General features: G+C 44.5%; 1 protein-coding gene across 2 annotated transcripts in view; it reads left to right on the top strand.

Moving 5' to 3' along the window:
- TRAPPC11 (trafficking protein particle complex subunit 11) overlaps nt 1-15,141 on the top strand; it is a 42,716-nt gene that overhangs the window by 25,234 nt on the left and 2,341 nt on the right. For both annotated transcript variants that reach the window (XM_084760141.1, XM_084760140.1), the window contains exons 19-29: nt 390-545; nt 2,036-2,223; nt 2,328-2,476; nt 4,004-4,125; nt 4,571-4,690; nt 6,226-6,291; nt 6,396-6,552; nt 7,060-7,171; nt 8,499-8,590; nt 10,099-10,232; nt 11,982-12,149. In XM_084760141.1, coding sequence (XP_084616267.1) covers nt 390-545; nt 2,036-2,223; nt 2,328-2,476; nt 4,004-4,125; nt 4,571-4,690; nt 6,226-6,291; nt 6,396-6,552; nt 7,060-7,171; nt 8,499-8,590; nt 10,099-10,232; nt 11,982-12,149 — 1,464 coding nt within the window. The remainder of the gene's footprint in view (nt 1-389; nt 546-2,035; nt 2,224-2,327; nt 2,477-4,003; nt 4,126-4,570; nt 4,691-6,225; nt 6,292-6,395; nt 6,553-7,059; nt 7,172-8,498; nt 8,591-10,098; nt 10,233-11,981; nt 12,150-15,141) is intronic.

Raw genomic sequence — 15,141 nt, 5'->3', positions numbered from 1 at the left:
ATTATTATTATTATTTTGAGACAGGGTTTCTCTGTGTAGCCTTGGCTGTCCTGAACATGCTTTGTAGACCAGGCTGGCCTTGAACTCACAGCAATCGGCCTGCCTCTGCCTCCCGAGTGCTGGGATTAAAGGCATGCACCACCACACCCGCCTCCTTCATAAAATTATTTTTGTCACTACTTCACAATTGTAATTTTGCTGCTTTTATGAATCTTACTATAAATATATATGTAGGATAACTGGTTTGCAACCTCTGTGAAAGGGTCATTCATCCACAAAAAGGTCACAGCCCCCAGGTTGAGAACCCTGGGCTAGAATGTGCTTCATTGTTAGCAAAAGACCTGCTGTCTGATATTTGCAAATGATAATGCTGCTCATCTCTCTTTAAGGGTTACAACCAGTTCTGTGTATTAGAAGAAGCATCCAAAGCAAGCGAAGTCTTAGAAAATCTGACTCAAGGAAAGATGTGCTTAGTTCCTGGCAAAACAAGAAAATTGTCATTTAAATTTGTTGCAAAAACTGAAGATGTGGGAAAGAAAATTGAGGTTAGTTATAAAATTTGCTTTAAAATAAGTTCAATGACAAAAGCAGTATGTTTATATTAAGATTTTAAACGATGCATTCATAATCGTTTGGTAGGTTTCCTTCATATGCTCCAACATTTGTTATTTAAAATCATTTGGTAAAGAATTGGGCTGAGCGGTGGTGGTGCATGCCTTTAATCCCAGTGCTCATGAGGCAGAGGCAGGTAAATCTCTGTTTGAGGCCAGCCTGGTCTACAAAGTGAGTCCAAGACAGTTGAGGCTACACGCAGAAACCCTGTCTCGAAGAGAAAAAAAAGAGAGAAGGAAGAGGAGGAGGAGGAAGAAGGAGAAGGAGAACTAGAAGAAGAAAAAGAAGGAGAAGAAGAAGAAGAAAAGAAGAAGAAGTGGACCCCGTGGATGTGGCTCAGGGGTAGAACCAGTGCTTCATAGCACATAAAAGGGCCTGGATTCATTCCTGGAAGACAGTAGGAATATACTCTATATGATGCTTTGTTTCTGGCTTTTCTTCATTTAGTACTATAATTAGACATTATTAGCTCTTATTGCATAACGCCAATCTCATTTTTTAATGAGTAAGTATCAGTTAAGGAGTCCTCAACAAGTTGTATTACGTAATACTGCAAATTTATATTAGGACCTAATTTAAACTTTATCTTTTTAGTATTCGGATATTGTATTTGCATATAGTTAAAGAGAATGAAGACAAATATTTTAATAAGTTGATATAGTAGAGACAATTGAAAAGCCCTTGGTAGCTGTGTGGTGAAATGGTTGTGTACACTCTGAGGCCAACTGCATATCTTCAGTTCTAGCTCTGTGGCTTTCTAAACCTGTGTGTGACCTCAGGGCATCCATCCGTGGGATGGTGGCAGTAGTACCTCTGGTCTTGTGGTGGTTGTCCCACAACAGTGTTTACTGCCTTGTACACACTCACTGGGTGCTTTTTTTCCATGAAAGTCTTGTCTTATTTTCTTGCAGTTTTCTCACAAGCACTCAAGAGTTCCCCTTGCACAGCTCCATTCTTGGACAATGTTCCTACACTTAGAGCTGTATTTTATTTTTTTACTTAGTATCTGAGGAATCCTATTATTATAATTAATAATCCTATGTTGGGTCCTTTTGTTAGTGGACTTGTTTGGCAGTAATATGGAGTTAATAAAACATTTCATTACTAACACTGTAAGTACTTTCAGCAGAAATGTTTGTGGGGTTAGACCCTAGTTTGGAGATTTATCTATGGTACTTCCTGTTTCCTTCGGCATGTACCAATGAACATCTGTTCTGTTAAGTGCTGTGCCGGTGGCAACATCCTACCTGTATATCCAGTCTCTTACTTGGAAGGTCAGTGCCTGGCCAGGGTGAACGTCTGGTAGCAGGTGTTCTGTCTTTTTTCATCCTGCGCGTGACAGGGTGAACTTGAGGTGTGATCGTCCTCACTGTGGTGGTGTTGACAGGAGAGACGATAAGTCCGGTCCACCTTTCTCTTTCAGATCACCTCTGTGGATCTGGTGCTGGGCAGCGATTCGGCCAGGTGTGTGGTTTTGAGCTGGCAGGGAGGAGGGGGGGATGCTGCCTCCTCCCAGGAAGCCCTGCAGGCTGCCAGGTCTTTCAAAAGGCGGCCGAAGCTTCCAGACAACGAGGCTCACTGGGACAGCATCACAATCCAGGCAAGCACAATGTAAGTGCACTTCCAGAACAGGCTGAAGATGTCTTGCTTCCTTAACCGCTCTGCTCAACCATGTCATTTCTTCAGGTTGCTTACTGAGCTGTTTCTTTTTGAAGGATCATTTCCAGAGTCCCAAACATTTCTGTACATCTGCGACATGAGCCTCCTGCCCTAATGAATGAGATGTATTGTTTGGTTGTAACTGTTCAATCCCATGAAAAGTCCCAAATCAGGGCCGTGAAGCTCACCGCTGGCCTAAAGCCAGGTAAGCATTCATTTTGTAGCTTTGACCAGTATCAGTGTACTATGTTGGTGCAAAAGTCCCTGCAGTGTTTTGTGTTGCCAAAATTTGCCATTTGGTGTTACAATATATTAATAAATGTGGTTATATGATACATGGTTTAATGTGGATTTTTCCTTTTTTTTTGTTGGTTTTTGTTTTGTTTTGTTTTTCAAGACTGGGTTTCTCTGTGTTGCCTTGGCGGTCCTACATTCGCTTTGTAGACCAAGCTGGCCTCGAACTCACAGCAATCTGCCTGCCTCTGCTTCCCGGGTGCTGGGATTAAAGGTGCCACACCTGGCTGATTTTTCACTTTTTTTCTTGATAATTACTTACTGTTTATTTTATATTTATATTATACTATGGAAATGGTGTTATAAAACACATTTAAATGATTATCTTTAAAAAACTTTTTAGTTGCATAAAGTTTTACTTATTTGGTGGTAGGTGGCATGTATCATAGCATGCCTGTGGAGGTCAAGAACAGCTTGTGGGAGTTGATTTGCTCCTTTGCATCATGTGTCTTTGGGGGATTAAACTCGGGTCACCAGCATTGGCAGCAAGTGCTTTTTACCTGCTGACACACTGAGCACTTTTCTCAAACAAGTTAAAAATGGGTGATAAAGCATTGGAGACAGCTTGCAGCATCAACAACACATTTGGCCTGCTGACTGACACAGTGTGGTGGTGGTTTAAGACCTTTTGGAAAGGAAACAAGAGTCTTGAAGATGAGCTTGGTGACCAGTCCTCAGAAGTTAACCATTTGTGAGCAGTCATCAGAGCTGATGCTTGCACAGCTATGTGAGAAGTTGCCAACGAACTCAGCACAGACTGTTCCGTCATTTGAGTCAGCATTTGAGGGAGAGTGGGAATGGCACACAAGTGCCATCAGTCACTGCCTCTGTGAGCTGACTAGAAAAAAATCATCATTTCGAACTCTCGTGCTCTTATTTTGTATAACAGCGAACCTTTTCTGCTCAGATGGCAGAGTGAGGGCAAATGGATTGAATAAGCAGCTGGCAGTGACCAACTCCATGACTGTCCGAGAGCAGCTCTAGGCACTTTGCAAAGGCAGACTTGCACCCACAAAAGCTTGCGGGCTCTGTTTGCCGTCCCGGTGATGCACCGTCTGTGTCTACCGCTTCTCTGAGCATCTCTACACCATTCTGCAGGCAGCACACTTCCACAACAGCACGGGGCAAATGCTGGCTGGGAGTTTTGGCAAAAATATATTGATTATAATAGTTACAATTTTGCTTCATAAAGACGTGTGTGTGTGTGTGTGTGTGTGTGTGTGTGTGTGTGTGTGCGCGCGTGTGTGTGTGTGCCCAGTCACAGTGAATTAAAATGCACAGTCTGAAACCTCAGATTCCTTTGCACCAACATGGTTACAAGGTAAACATCATTATGTCAATGAGAAGAGGATATTTGTTTAAAAGATGATATAATACAGTGTTCTTCATATTGATTGTTAGGATAATGTCCTAAACACCACTACATTCACCTTCACAGGGCAGGATGCCAACCTAACTCAGAAAACTCATGTGACACTTCATGGGACAGAGCTGTGTGATGAGTCCTACCCAGCCTTACTCACTGACATTCCTGTGGGAGACTTACACCCTGGGGAGCAGGTGAGCATGGCCAGCAGGGACTGGAGAGGACAGTAGCTGATCTGCAGCTCTAAGGTAGTGTAGCCGAACACTCGGAGAGGGTATGACCGAGCATCTCATATGCAGTTCACATACTTAGGTTAGAACAGGTAACCGTCCAGTGGACTGCTTGTTTCTGTGAAATCACTGGTGTCTGGAACTGCAGTAACTTCTCAGTCAGCTTCTGTTTACAAGTCCCGTATGAGCAGCTCTTGGGAGATTGAAGGAGAGAATGAAAAAGTGGAGGATTATCTCGTGGAGGGTCAGTTCACGGTTCTTGGTGGCGGTGGCAGAGCTTCATTAGGCATGTCAGTTACACTGTAGCAACCTGTACAAAGTGTCTAACCAGAAATCTCTAGATGGGCACATGGTCTAGGATATCTCTGGAGGAAGTCTCTGTAATTAAATTACAGTTCTTATGTTTCAGCTGGAAAAAACAGTGTATATTCGCTGTGGAACAGTGGGTTCCAGAATGTTCCTTGTGTATGTTTCTTACCTGATCAATACAACTGTTGAAGGAAAAGAAATTATCTGCAAGTGTCACAAGGTATTTTTTAACCACTACTTTTCATGTGTGAAGCACCTCTATGTTATTTTAATATCCTTTTTGTCTTGGTAGTAATAATAATAAAAGTAGTAATAGTAATAATTGATAGGTTGGTCTCTCAGCCCAACAGAAGCAAAGGCCCAGGAACCGAGGTCTGTAGTGTAGAGCCGTGGGCTGTTGGCAAGTTTCTGGAGGAGAAGAGATTGTTGAAGGAGTAGTCAAGCTTCCTAGTTGAGAAGGCCTGTAACACCGTCAGGAATTTCACATGCCTGGTAGAGTTCAGAACCTCTTAGATAGTACTTCAGAGAAGGGCTCACAATCCCCATACTTTATTTGAACTATCCTTTTGTTGAGACGGTCTCTCTCTTCCCAGCCCTGGCTGACCTGGACCTTGCTATGTAGACCCGACTGGCTCAACTCATAGAGATCTGCCTGCCTCTGCCTCCAGAGTGCTGATAGTAAAGGTGTGCGCCACCGCTGCCTGGCTTGCACCATCTTACTTAATTCACATCACCTCTGAGCATTAGGAAACTGAGACCTAGTGTCAAGGCTTGTGTGTATCTTTCCTAAAGCCCCATTATCATGGCCAGGGTCAAACATGGTCATACAGATGATAAACATCTGCCTGACATTACAGCCTGAACTTCTAACCAACACAACCTTTCATTTATATTTGTTTGTTTTACATGTGTGTGTACATGCACGTACATACATGCATGCCACAGTGCATATGTGAAAGTTGGGGAACAAATGTGAGAAGTGGTTCTCTCCTTCTACTATGTGGGTTCCAGGAATTGAACCCAGGTCACCAGACTTAGAAACAAGCACCTGTATCCTTTGAGTCGCCTCACTGACCCAACATGGTCTCTTAAAAAGGGTCTCATCAGTGTGATGGGTCATCTGTTTGGAAAGGAAGAATGACCCAGTGGCTTCTCAAATGGTCCTTTAGAGGGGAGATGCAGCATATCGGTTAGGGTGGAGCTTCATGATCAGACTTGGTGACGTTTCTCATCTGACCTCCATCTTAAAGTCAATTCATCATAATAGACTAGACCGTTGTGAGCATTACACTATATATGCAAGGCAATGTAACGGTGTATCACTTTAGTGTGTGATTATTTCTGTCATCTTGAGTCAAAGTGAAGTTAAAAAATTTGCGGGAGAGGAGGGTCCAGATTCTGGGCTTGGCCCCATTTGTGACATTAGGCAAGTCACTTTATCTTCCTAACGTCTGGCTCCTCCTATGTAAAGTGGTTGTGACGCCTGTCCTGCCTGCTTCACTAGATCCCGAGATAAATAATGCAGAGGAAAGCACTTTGCTGTGTGGCTGCCCGACAGTCAGATGACTTACTAGAGAGAGCAGGTCATGTGTAGATTCCTGCAGATGTTAGCTAGGAAAAGACCCTGCTTCTCAATGTGTGACTTGGGTTGTTTATTGATCAGTCCTAGATTGCACTGTGTTTGCTTTCTAACTTTAAGACTTTGCTAAAAGGTTTAGAAAAGCCATTGAATGTGCTCCTCGTGTTCTCTCACAGGATGAAACTGTAACAATCGAAACTGTCTTTCCATTTGATGTCGCAGTCAGATTTGTTTCCACAAAGGTATGGTCTGTGATGCATGCTGGGATCCTGTCAGAGGCACCAGAAGAAAAGGTGCAGGGGATTACTGTAATTGTCGACCAACCTTTTATCTTCCCTGGTGACAGTTTGAGCATCTGGAAAGAGTCTATGCGGACATCCCGTTTCTGTTGATGACGGATGTTTTAAGTGCCTCCCCTTGGGCCCTCACACTTGTGTCCAGTGAGCTACAACTTGCTCCATCTATGACTGCAATGGATCATCTGGAGTCCCAAGTGGATAAAGGTGAAACTTTACATCATTTTCACATGTGTGGCAGGTGTGTGTGGGGGGGGGGGTGTGGGTGTGGGTGTGTGCACGCGTGCATGCATATGTGTGAGTGCATGCATATGGATGTCAGCTGTCCGATACATTCCCACCTTATTCCCTTGAGACAAGGTCTCACTGACCCTTGCACTAGGCTGGCAGCCACAAAGCCCCAGTGGCAACTCTTTCTCCTGCCCTCAGCATTGGGGTTGCAGGTCATGTGTGGCCACACCCAGCTCTCAGAGGCCCTGGAGATCTTACCTAGCTCTCTTCCCCAGCTGCCCCCACTGGTTTTTTACTGTAATGAGTATTGATAGATTAGTCCAAATGGTGGACTTTCACGACCTAGAAAAAATAACGTAGCATTTCTGATCCGTAGTTTCTAAGTTGTAAAAACAGTTAATTTGTAAGGTATTACTTTTTGTCTATCTGAAGCTCTCTCTCAGATGAGCTTATGGCACAGACTGTAAGGATTCTCTCTTGTAGTTGTCTTACAGACAGGAGAGAGCGCTAGTGAATGCTTCTGTCTTCGCTGCCCGTCAGCAGGGAAGGTTGAAGGTGGAGTGGCAACAGGACATTACATTATCTCCTGGAAGAGGTAAAGGTCACCTCAGCCCTCGCCTCCTTCAGTGTCTTCACTGTGTGTCATTGCCACTCGTCACGCTCAAGTGCAGGGTGGAAGTCACGGCAGTATGTGTGACCACCAGTGATGAGGAAGACAAAGCAAGCTCTGTTTGACACAGTTTGTGACTTCAATGCCAATAGAATCTTAGTCAAACTAAATCTGAAGGCAGGGCTGTGAAAAGCATCAGGTAGAACGCCCTCATCTATCAGTAGGACTGTACATAAAAACCAGGAGGGGCTGCCAGGAAGATGGTTCAGCAGCTAAGAGCACTTGCTGCTAAGCCTGAGAGCCTGAGTTTCATCTCTAGAACCACACGGTGGAAAGGGAGAACCTACTCTGAAAGCTGACCTCTGACCTCCACACTCAGGCTGAGATACACATATGCCCATATGTACATATGCTCATGTACACTATTAAGCATGTACAAAGTAGGTCTTTTAAGAAGACGACCCCAGGGATTAAGGACTAAGTGGTGGTTACTGGATGTATCATCAGTGACAAAGCTCGGTTGTTTCTATTAGTCAGAATTAAGGCTCTCAGCGGTGCACCTTAGAAGGTGTCCTTTAGGGCTGGAGAGGTGACTCGGCGGTTAAGAGCACTTGTTGCTCTTGTAAGAAGACCCAGGTTTGATTCCCCGCACCACATATGGCTCATAACCATTTGTCACTAGGAGATCCAACACCCTCTTCTGACCTTCATGGGCACCAGTCTCTTGAGTGTGGTGCACATACACCCATTCAAGCAGAACACTTGAGATAAATAAATTAAATAATTGTGGACAATATTAGAATTAGAATTTCCAGTTCGTTGAAGGAAATCATAAAGAGAGAATGAAAAGACAAAATGCAGAATAGGTGAAGATCTTGGTAGTATGGGTGACTGATGAGGGCTAGAGCTTCACCTTGGGGTACCATACAGGAGACGTAGCTGGGTCACCTGTCAGAAGTGGGCAAAGCTTCGAGCTGAGGAAACCAGGTGGCCACTGAGCATAGTGAGAAACCTACAGTTCTTTTGCCTTGAGAAAATCCTGCTTTCCAGACGCAGGTTGGTGGTGTGCCTCAGTGTTGACAGTCACACACAGCTCCTGCCTTAGCGCCCAGCGGCGATGTACAGCAGCCCTGGGTTGTAATGTCTGCTCCTTAACCGTTCAGAACAACAGTGGGATTACAAAGCCCCTTCTAGACAACACTACTGATGGAGTTTTGTAAGTGGGTATTGCTTTTCTTTTGAAGCTAGTTGGTAAAAGAGATTCCTGTATTTGGTTGGTTAACGTTTTTACTCGTGGAACTTTGTGCCATAGGGCCTCAAGCATGGAAGCCATCCCTGTCATCAGGACTGTCGTCACGCTGCCTCACGTGATTGTCGAGAACATTCCTCTCCATGTGAACACAGGTAGCAAGACTCAGATGTCGCCTGATAGATACAGGGCTTTTAAGAGCTCAGTTTTAAACAATGTATTATGCAAACGGCCTACATTTTAACTTTACCTGATTACCATGGTCCTACCCCAGTAACTGTCAGTCAAATCCCACACGTCATTTCATCTATCAGCATTTTAGCATGGCTTTTTGTGAACCCAATTCTTTCATTATTATGACTTAAAATTATCAGTGGATTCTTTGTTTGTGTAGGAGGGTGTTTGAGGCAGGATCTCACTATATAGCCATGGATGGCCTCAAACTCACAGAGCTCCTCCTGCCTTTGCCTCAGGAATGCTGGATAAAAGGTGTGTGCCACCATGCCCAGCCTAGCAATAGATTCTTAACATCACCAAATTCTAATGTTGAAACGTTCTCGTTGACTGTTGTCAGCTTGCAGTTGATGGGTGAATCTTACAGTAGCCGTCTAGAAGTCTGGGTGGGCCAGCGCCCTGGCTCCCACACCCTCCCTCCCACCATTGTTAATCCCCGTCACTCTCTTCAGTACTCTTCATTGTCACACCCACACCTCCCTCTCCTGCTTCTGCCTTCCCTCCTCCTCTTACCATTTTTATTGAAGTCATTTGATGGAATTCGCACAGCTTGGGTTTTGCAGATTGTATCTGGGAAGTTGACAGCTTTAAATTTCTGTTAGGAATGCTCCACAGCTAACATTCCCTTTAATGGGCACATAATCAGCACCCTCCTCTTTTTCCCTAGGATCACATGTAGCTCAGGCTGGCCAGGAGGCACACAGTGGCTATCATATTTTCAGCACCCCACACCCTGTTACTGTTTCATGGCCGCCTTAAGATAGGGTGACATGTAGTTCAGGCTAGCCTCAGACTCACAGTTTAGCTAAGGCTGGCCTTAAGCTCCTACTATTTGTTCTACCTTTCCCTTCCAAGTGCTTGGCTTATGAGTGTGCATCGCTATGTGCCTGGCGCATTTCTCCTCTCTTTGTTGAATAATCCTATCAAGAAAAATGTTTCTTCATCAGCCCCTGCCAAGTCTATAACGATTTTAAAAATAGCAAGCATACAGTGCTCACCTCCTCCCGTGCCACCTCCTGCACTACTTGCCTAAGGAGAGCTGCATGTGACTGGAACGGCACAGACAGCATTAGCATGGCCTCTGCAAGGGTGGGCACAAATTCACAGGACATTCCATGTGTATATGTCAGTAAAAGTAAATCTGCAGAACTCCACTGAAAAAGGCACGTCGGAAAGAGGGGACGAATGGAAGTCTTACTTAGTTTCAGTAAAAGACCTTTTCTAGTTTAGGAACTGAGATGCTTTGGGAGGTGTTTGCAGATTTGTGTCAGTCATCTTTAGACTTACTTCCCTCTCAGCCTGTCGTATCAGCATCCTTTGTCCAATCAAAAGATCGCATACTAGCAAGCCATAGCTTGCACAACATCGTGTCTCATGCGATCCCAGGAGTAACAAGCTTTCTTCACGTCTCTCACGCTCCTTCTCTTAGACCTGCCATCGTTTGGTCGCGTCAGAGAGTCGTTACCTGTCAGGTATCATTTACAGAATAAGACCGACTTGGTTCAAGATGTGGAAATTTCTGTGGAGCCCAGCGATGCCTTCATGTTCTCGGGTCTCAAACAGGTACAGGTCATCTTTGCTGGGGCCTCATGTGTGACCACAGAGGTGTGACCACAGAAGTGTGACCAAGAAGTAGGGAGCTGGGGTTTGTGTTTTATTTTGTTTATTTATTTATTTTTTGGTTTTTTTTGAGACAGAGTTTCTCTGTGTAGCCTTGGCTGTCCTGGACTCACATCGTAGACCAGGCTGGCCTTGAACTCACAGCAATCCGCCTGCCTCTGCCTCCCGAGTGCTGGGATTAAAGGCGTGCGCCACCACGCCCGGCGGGTTTGTGTTTTAATAGTGGTAAAATTTTAAGTCTTTTTAAAGTTTAAGTTTAACTTCCCGCAGGGGTGGGTTACCCTTTTCACGTCAGATCAGACAGATGGGTTCTTAGTCCTTACAAAGCACGGCTCACTGACTGCTGGGCTGTATTATAGTAACACATTACAATTCCTAAGAATGCAAACCTCCCTCTTTGTCTTGTGTCTTGGCCTGAGACCTGGGGCACAGCCACACTCAGGTTAAAGCCTGCTTTTCTCTGAAGACTTGTGCAGGTTTTGATCTTGCCTGGAATTTACTTTGCTGTGTTCAGGAACATTTTTTTTTTCACCTCTTCTACCTTTATTTCTTATTCAGTCAAATCAGATGGACATGTGTGTTGAGTTTTAAAGTGAATAGATACAAAAGTCAGTCAGAAATATGCTCTCAAGAAGAGTCAGAATGCTAACAGACACCTCACATTTGTCAGTAAATACCTTTTATTAATAAAGGATAGTTATAATTATAGGAACAAAAGCGTCTTAACACACCAGTGTCTACCCTGAACAAATCAACTAGTTTGCTCTGCACATTCAGAATTCTTTGTTTGTTGTTAAATACACAGTAGAGTTACATATGAATTATGCAACATTGCCATGCACCATTATAAATTTATGGCATAAAATATTACATATCTTAGCTTCAGTACATCAAAAGCCTGTGCTGTGCTGTTCCTGGCACACTGTGTGCACGTGCACACTGGCTTCTCACAATAAATAAGCTGTTTCCAACTATTGTCTTACAAACAGAAAGGATAAAATGCCAAAACTTTACCGTGTATATTTTTTCCTAAAGTTTAAAACTTTTTGTTATACTGTGTGTAGGAATGTCACGCACATCTGCATCAGGGTGCACCTGAGAAGGTCAGAGGGTTTCTTGTGAGAGTCAGTCTTCTTCATTGCATGGGACCTGGAGATGAGCTCAGGTTGTCAGGCCTGGCAGCCAGCGCCCTTACTTGCTGAGCCATCTTGCTGCTGGGCCCACAGTATTAGTAAAGATTTCCAACCCTCCCCCAAAGTTGTTTACCTTAATATATAGTATAAAATCTCTGAAAGAAGTAACAAAAACCTCATAGTTTTCATTTTGTTGAAAAGTACCTATAAAGAGATAAATTTTTTTGGCAAATTACTATATATCTTTTGAGGATTAAGATATACCTGGTCTAAGACACAAAACAGTAAGCTGACTGGAGGTGTTAAGGCATACGCTACCCTTCAGATCTTGGCAGAAACTGAGCAATGACGCCTGTGTCATACAGCACATATCTATCTGGTCGTCCTGTCACACTCACTATTCAGTCGTCTGTTTGAGAAGACGGACTAGAACAGAGCATGCGCCCTTCACCAGGAGGATTTGTCCTTCATGAATAATTGCAGATAACAATGCAAGTACATGTGTATTCATATAGGAAGTCGTGTATATAACTGTTTTTCTCTGGCTTTTTATGACTAGATCCGATTACGTATTCTGCCTGGCACCAAACAAGAAATGCTGTATAATTTCTATCCTCTGATGGCTGGGTACCAGCAGCTACCATCTCTCAACATTAACTTGCTTAGATTTCCAAATTTCACCAACCAGCTGCTCAGACGTTTTATACCAACCAGCATCTTTGTGAAGGTAAGGCTTAAGCATTTCCTGGCTTATAAATCCATTATGTAACAGCAGGCAGAAGCTTCACTGAGTAAAAGTTGGAGGCTAGCAATGGTAGCTTTTGCCTTTATTATACGCATTTGACATTCTGCTCATTTCTATGGTAGTGTTTTATAGAATCTAATTTCAAAGATTGGCATTCCTGTAGATCAGAGATGCTCAACCTATGGACTGAAACCATCAGAAAACATGTTTCCAATGGTCTTAGGAACACCAATCATGAATTTGTTTTTGTTGCTACTCCATAACTTCTGTTGCTGCTGAGACCATCGGCCATATGTGTTTTCCGATGGTGAGAATGGCTGTCTTGGGTAATTCGTGCCTCGTCTTTGCAGTGTCCTTGGGCGTGCTTTCCCTGAGACACAGTACACTGTGGCTTCAGTTAGAGTTCATAACTACTTTTTATTAGATGGATTAACTTTCTAAATAGCCTTAAACTGTGCTACTTCTTACCTCTCCAGTGCTGGATTTTCCTAGTTCTTAACCTCTTTAATATTGGGTTTAGGGCTTTTCTGAAGATCATCAGCTGCCAGAAATTCTGAATTAACATGGCAGTTTTAAAGAGTCACTCCATTTCAGTGTCCTGCGTTGGCTGTAGTGGGTGTAGGAGTGAAGTGCTGGATGAGTATTGAACTTAGCTCAGCCCTGCACACGTGAGGGAGGGAGGAGCCAGGGCGCCAGTACCACCTAGCATCCTCAAATCTGTCGTTCCAGAGGTGTGGGTTTCCTCTGTAGCTCCACGTGTATGGAAACATAAGAATCCTGATGCCATATGTTAAGTTCATGCCGCTGTTGGAATGAGTTCTCCTGATAACATCTTCCTCTGGTGTGTCTGTCTGTCTTGAGGTTCGGGGAGCTCCGTCAGAAGTTTGTAATTACAAATTAGTCTATATCGGTGTCTCTGCACTCCACATTAGCTTTTGTGTTTGTCGACTTACATAACAGCATTGCTTTATATGTATAAACAGGTCATTTTATTGACATTCCAAGCTCCTATTCCTTACTGTACTTTTAAAAGCACATCTTGGAGTTAAGTGAAAAGTTTTACATTCATGAGAGCCAGGGTTTTAATCCCCAGCACCCAAACTAACAACAATAATCTCATAACTTTGGATCTTTTTGTTAGATGAATTTTTAGACCTTCTTACCTGGCCCCATTTTAAAGGCACCCATCTTGATGTTTCTTGTGTCTGGAGGGGAACAATATCTCATGACTTGGTGAGAAAGAATGGGAGGGTGAGTGGACTCTAGCTGTGGATGGAGTGGGGGGTGAGTGGATTCTAGCTGTGGATGGAGTGGAGGGTGAGTGGACTCTAGCTGTGGATGGAGTGGAGGGTGAGTGGACTCTAGCTGTGGATGGAGTGGGGGGTGAGTGGATTCTAGCTGTGGATGGAGTGGAGGGTGAGTGGACTCTAGCTGTGGATGGAGTGGGGGGTGAGTGGACTCTAGCTGTGGATGGAGTGGGGGGTGAGTGGACTCTAACTGTGGATGGAGTGGAGGGTGAGTGGACTCTAGCTGTGGATGGAGTGGAGGGTGAGTGGACTCTAGCTGTGGATGGAGTGGGGGGTGAGTGGACTCTAACTGTGGATGGAGTGGAGGGTGAGTGGACTCTAACTGTGGATGGAGTGGGGGGTGAGTGGACTCTAACTGTGGATGGAGTGGGGGGTGAGTGGTCTCTAGCTGTGGATGGAGTGGGGGGTGAGTGGACTCTAGCTGTGGATGGAGTGGGGGGTGAGTGGACTCTAGCTGTGGATGGAGTGGGGGGTGAGTGGACTCTAACTGTGGATGGAGTGGGGGGTGAGTGGTCTCTAGCTGTGGATGGAGTGGGGGGTGAGTGGACTCTAGCTGTGGATGGAGTGGGGGGTGAGTGGACTCTAGCTGTGGATGGAGTGGAGGGTGAGTGGACTCTAGCTGTGGATGGAGTGGGGGGTGAGTGGACTGTAGCTGTGGATGGAGTGGGGGGTGAGTGGACTCTAGCTGTGGATGGAGTGGGGGGTGAGTGGACTGTAGCTGTGGATGGAGTGGGGGGTGAGTGGACTCTAGCTGTGGATGGAGTGGGGGGTGAGTGGACTCTAGCTGTGGATGGAGTGGAGGGTGAGTGGACTGTAGCTGTGGATGGAGTGGAGGGTGAGTGGACTCTAGCTGTGGATGGAGTGGAGGGTGAGTGGACTGTAGCTGTGGATGGAGTGGGGGGTGAGTGGACTGTAGCTGTGGATGGAGTGGAGGGTGAGTGGACTCTAGCTGTGGATGGAGTGGAGGGTGAGTGGACTCTAGCTGTTTGACACTTGGAAATTTGCTGTAGCTAGCCACAGCATTACTGGTTTCATCATGTGTACACACATAGACGCTGTCATAATCCTGCCACCTCGGGCTCCCCTGTTTCAGACACTGGCAGTAATTATGCTGAGGAGAGAGATTTGAGCTCATCAGTTAATCTCTTTCATTCCTTTATATCCCAGGCCTAACTCTAATATGGCCATCTCAGTGTTTGATTGCTAGACTTTATTTATTTATTTATTTTTTAGACTTTATATCCTACTCCAACTTTATGTAATTCTAGACTGGTCGGTCTAGTTAGGTAACTAGTTGCCACTACCGAGATATAAGTGAGATTAAATTTAATTTAGAATTCTCATTGTCTGCATTGGCCATACTTCATGTGCTCAGAATATGTTTAGATATAATAAGTCACCTATTGAACTAGCTATTTTAAAAAGAGTTGGTCACTATTTTTCTTTGAATAATTAAATTCAGTTAATTGCACAATGTACATTCCTGGGGGTGGGGTACCATGTAAAGCTGTGTGTTTGGCCAGGGCATAAGTAAGTGGAGCCACTGATTTGTTCCTACAAGAGCCACCTCCATCGATATTGATTAAATACAGATTAAAACTAACAGGCTTATCCTTTCTCTAAATGCTACCAGGCCTCCCCACCAAGGGGAAGTGGTCAAATATGAG

Source organism: Acomys minous (assembly GCF_964271855.1).
Source record: "Acomys minous genome assembly, chromosome: 15".
Classification (NCBI taxonomy): Eukaryota; Metazoa; Chordata; class Mammalia; order Rodentia; family Muridae; genus Acomys; species Acomys minous.
This window is presented reverse-complemented; position numbering and strand designations above follow the sequence as displayed.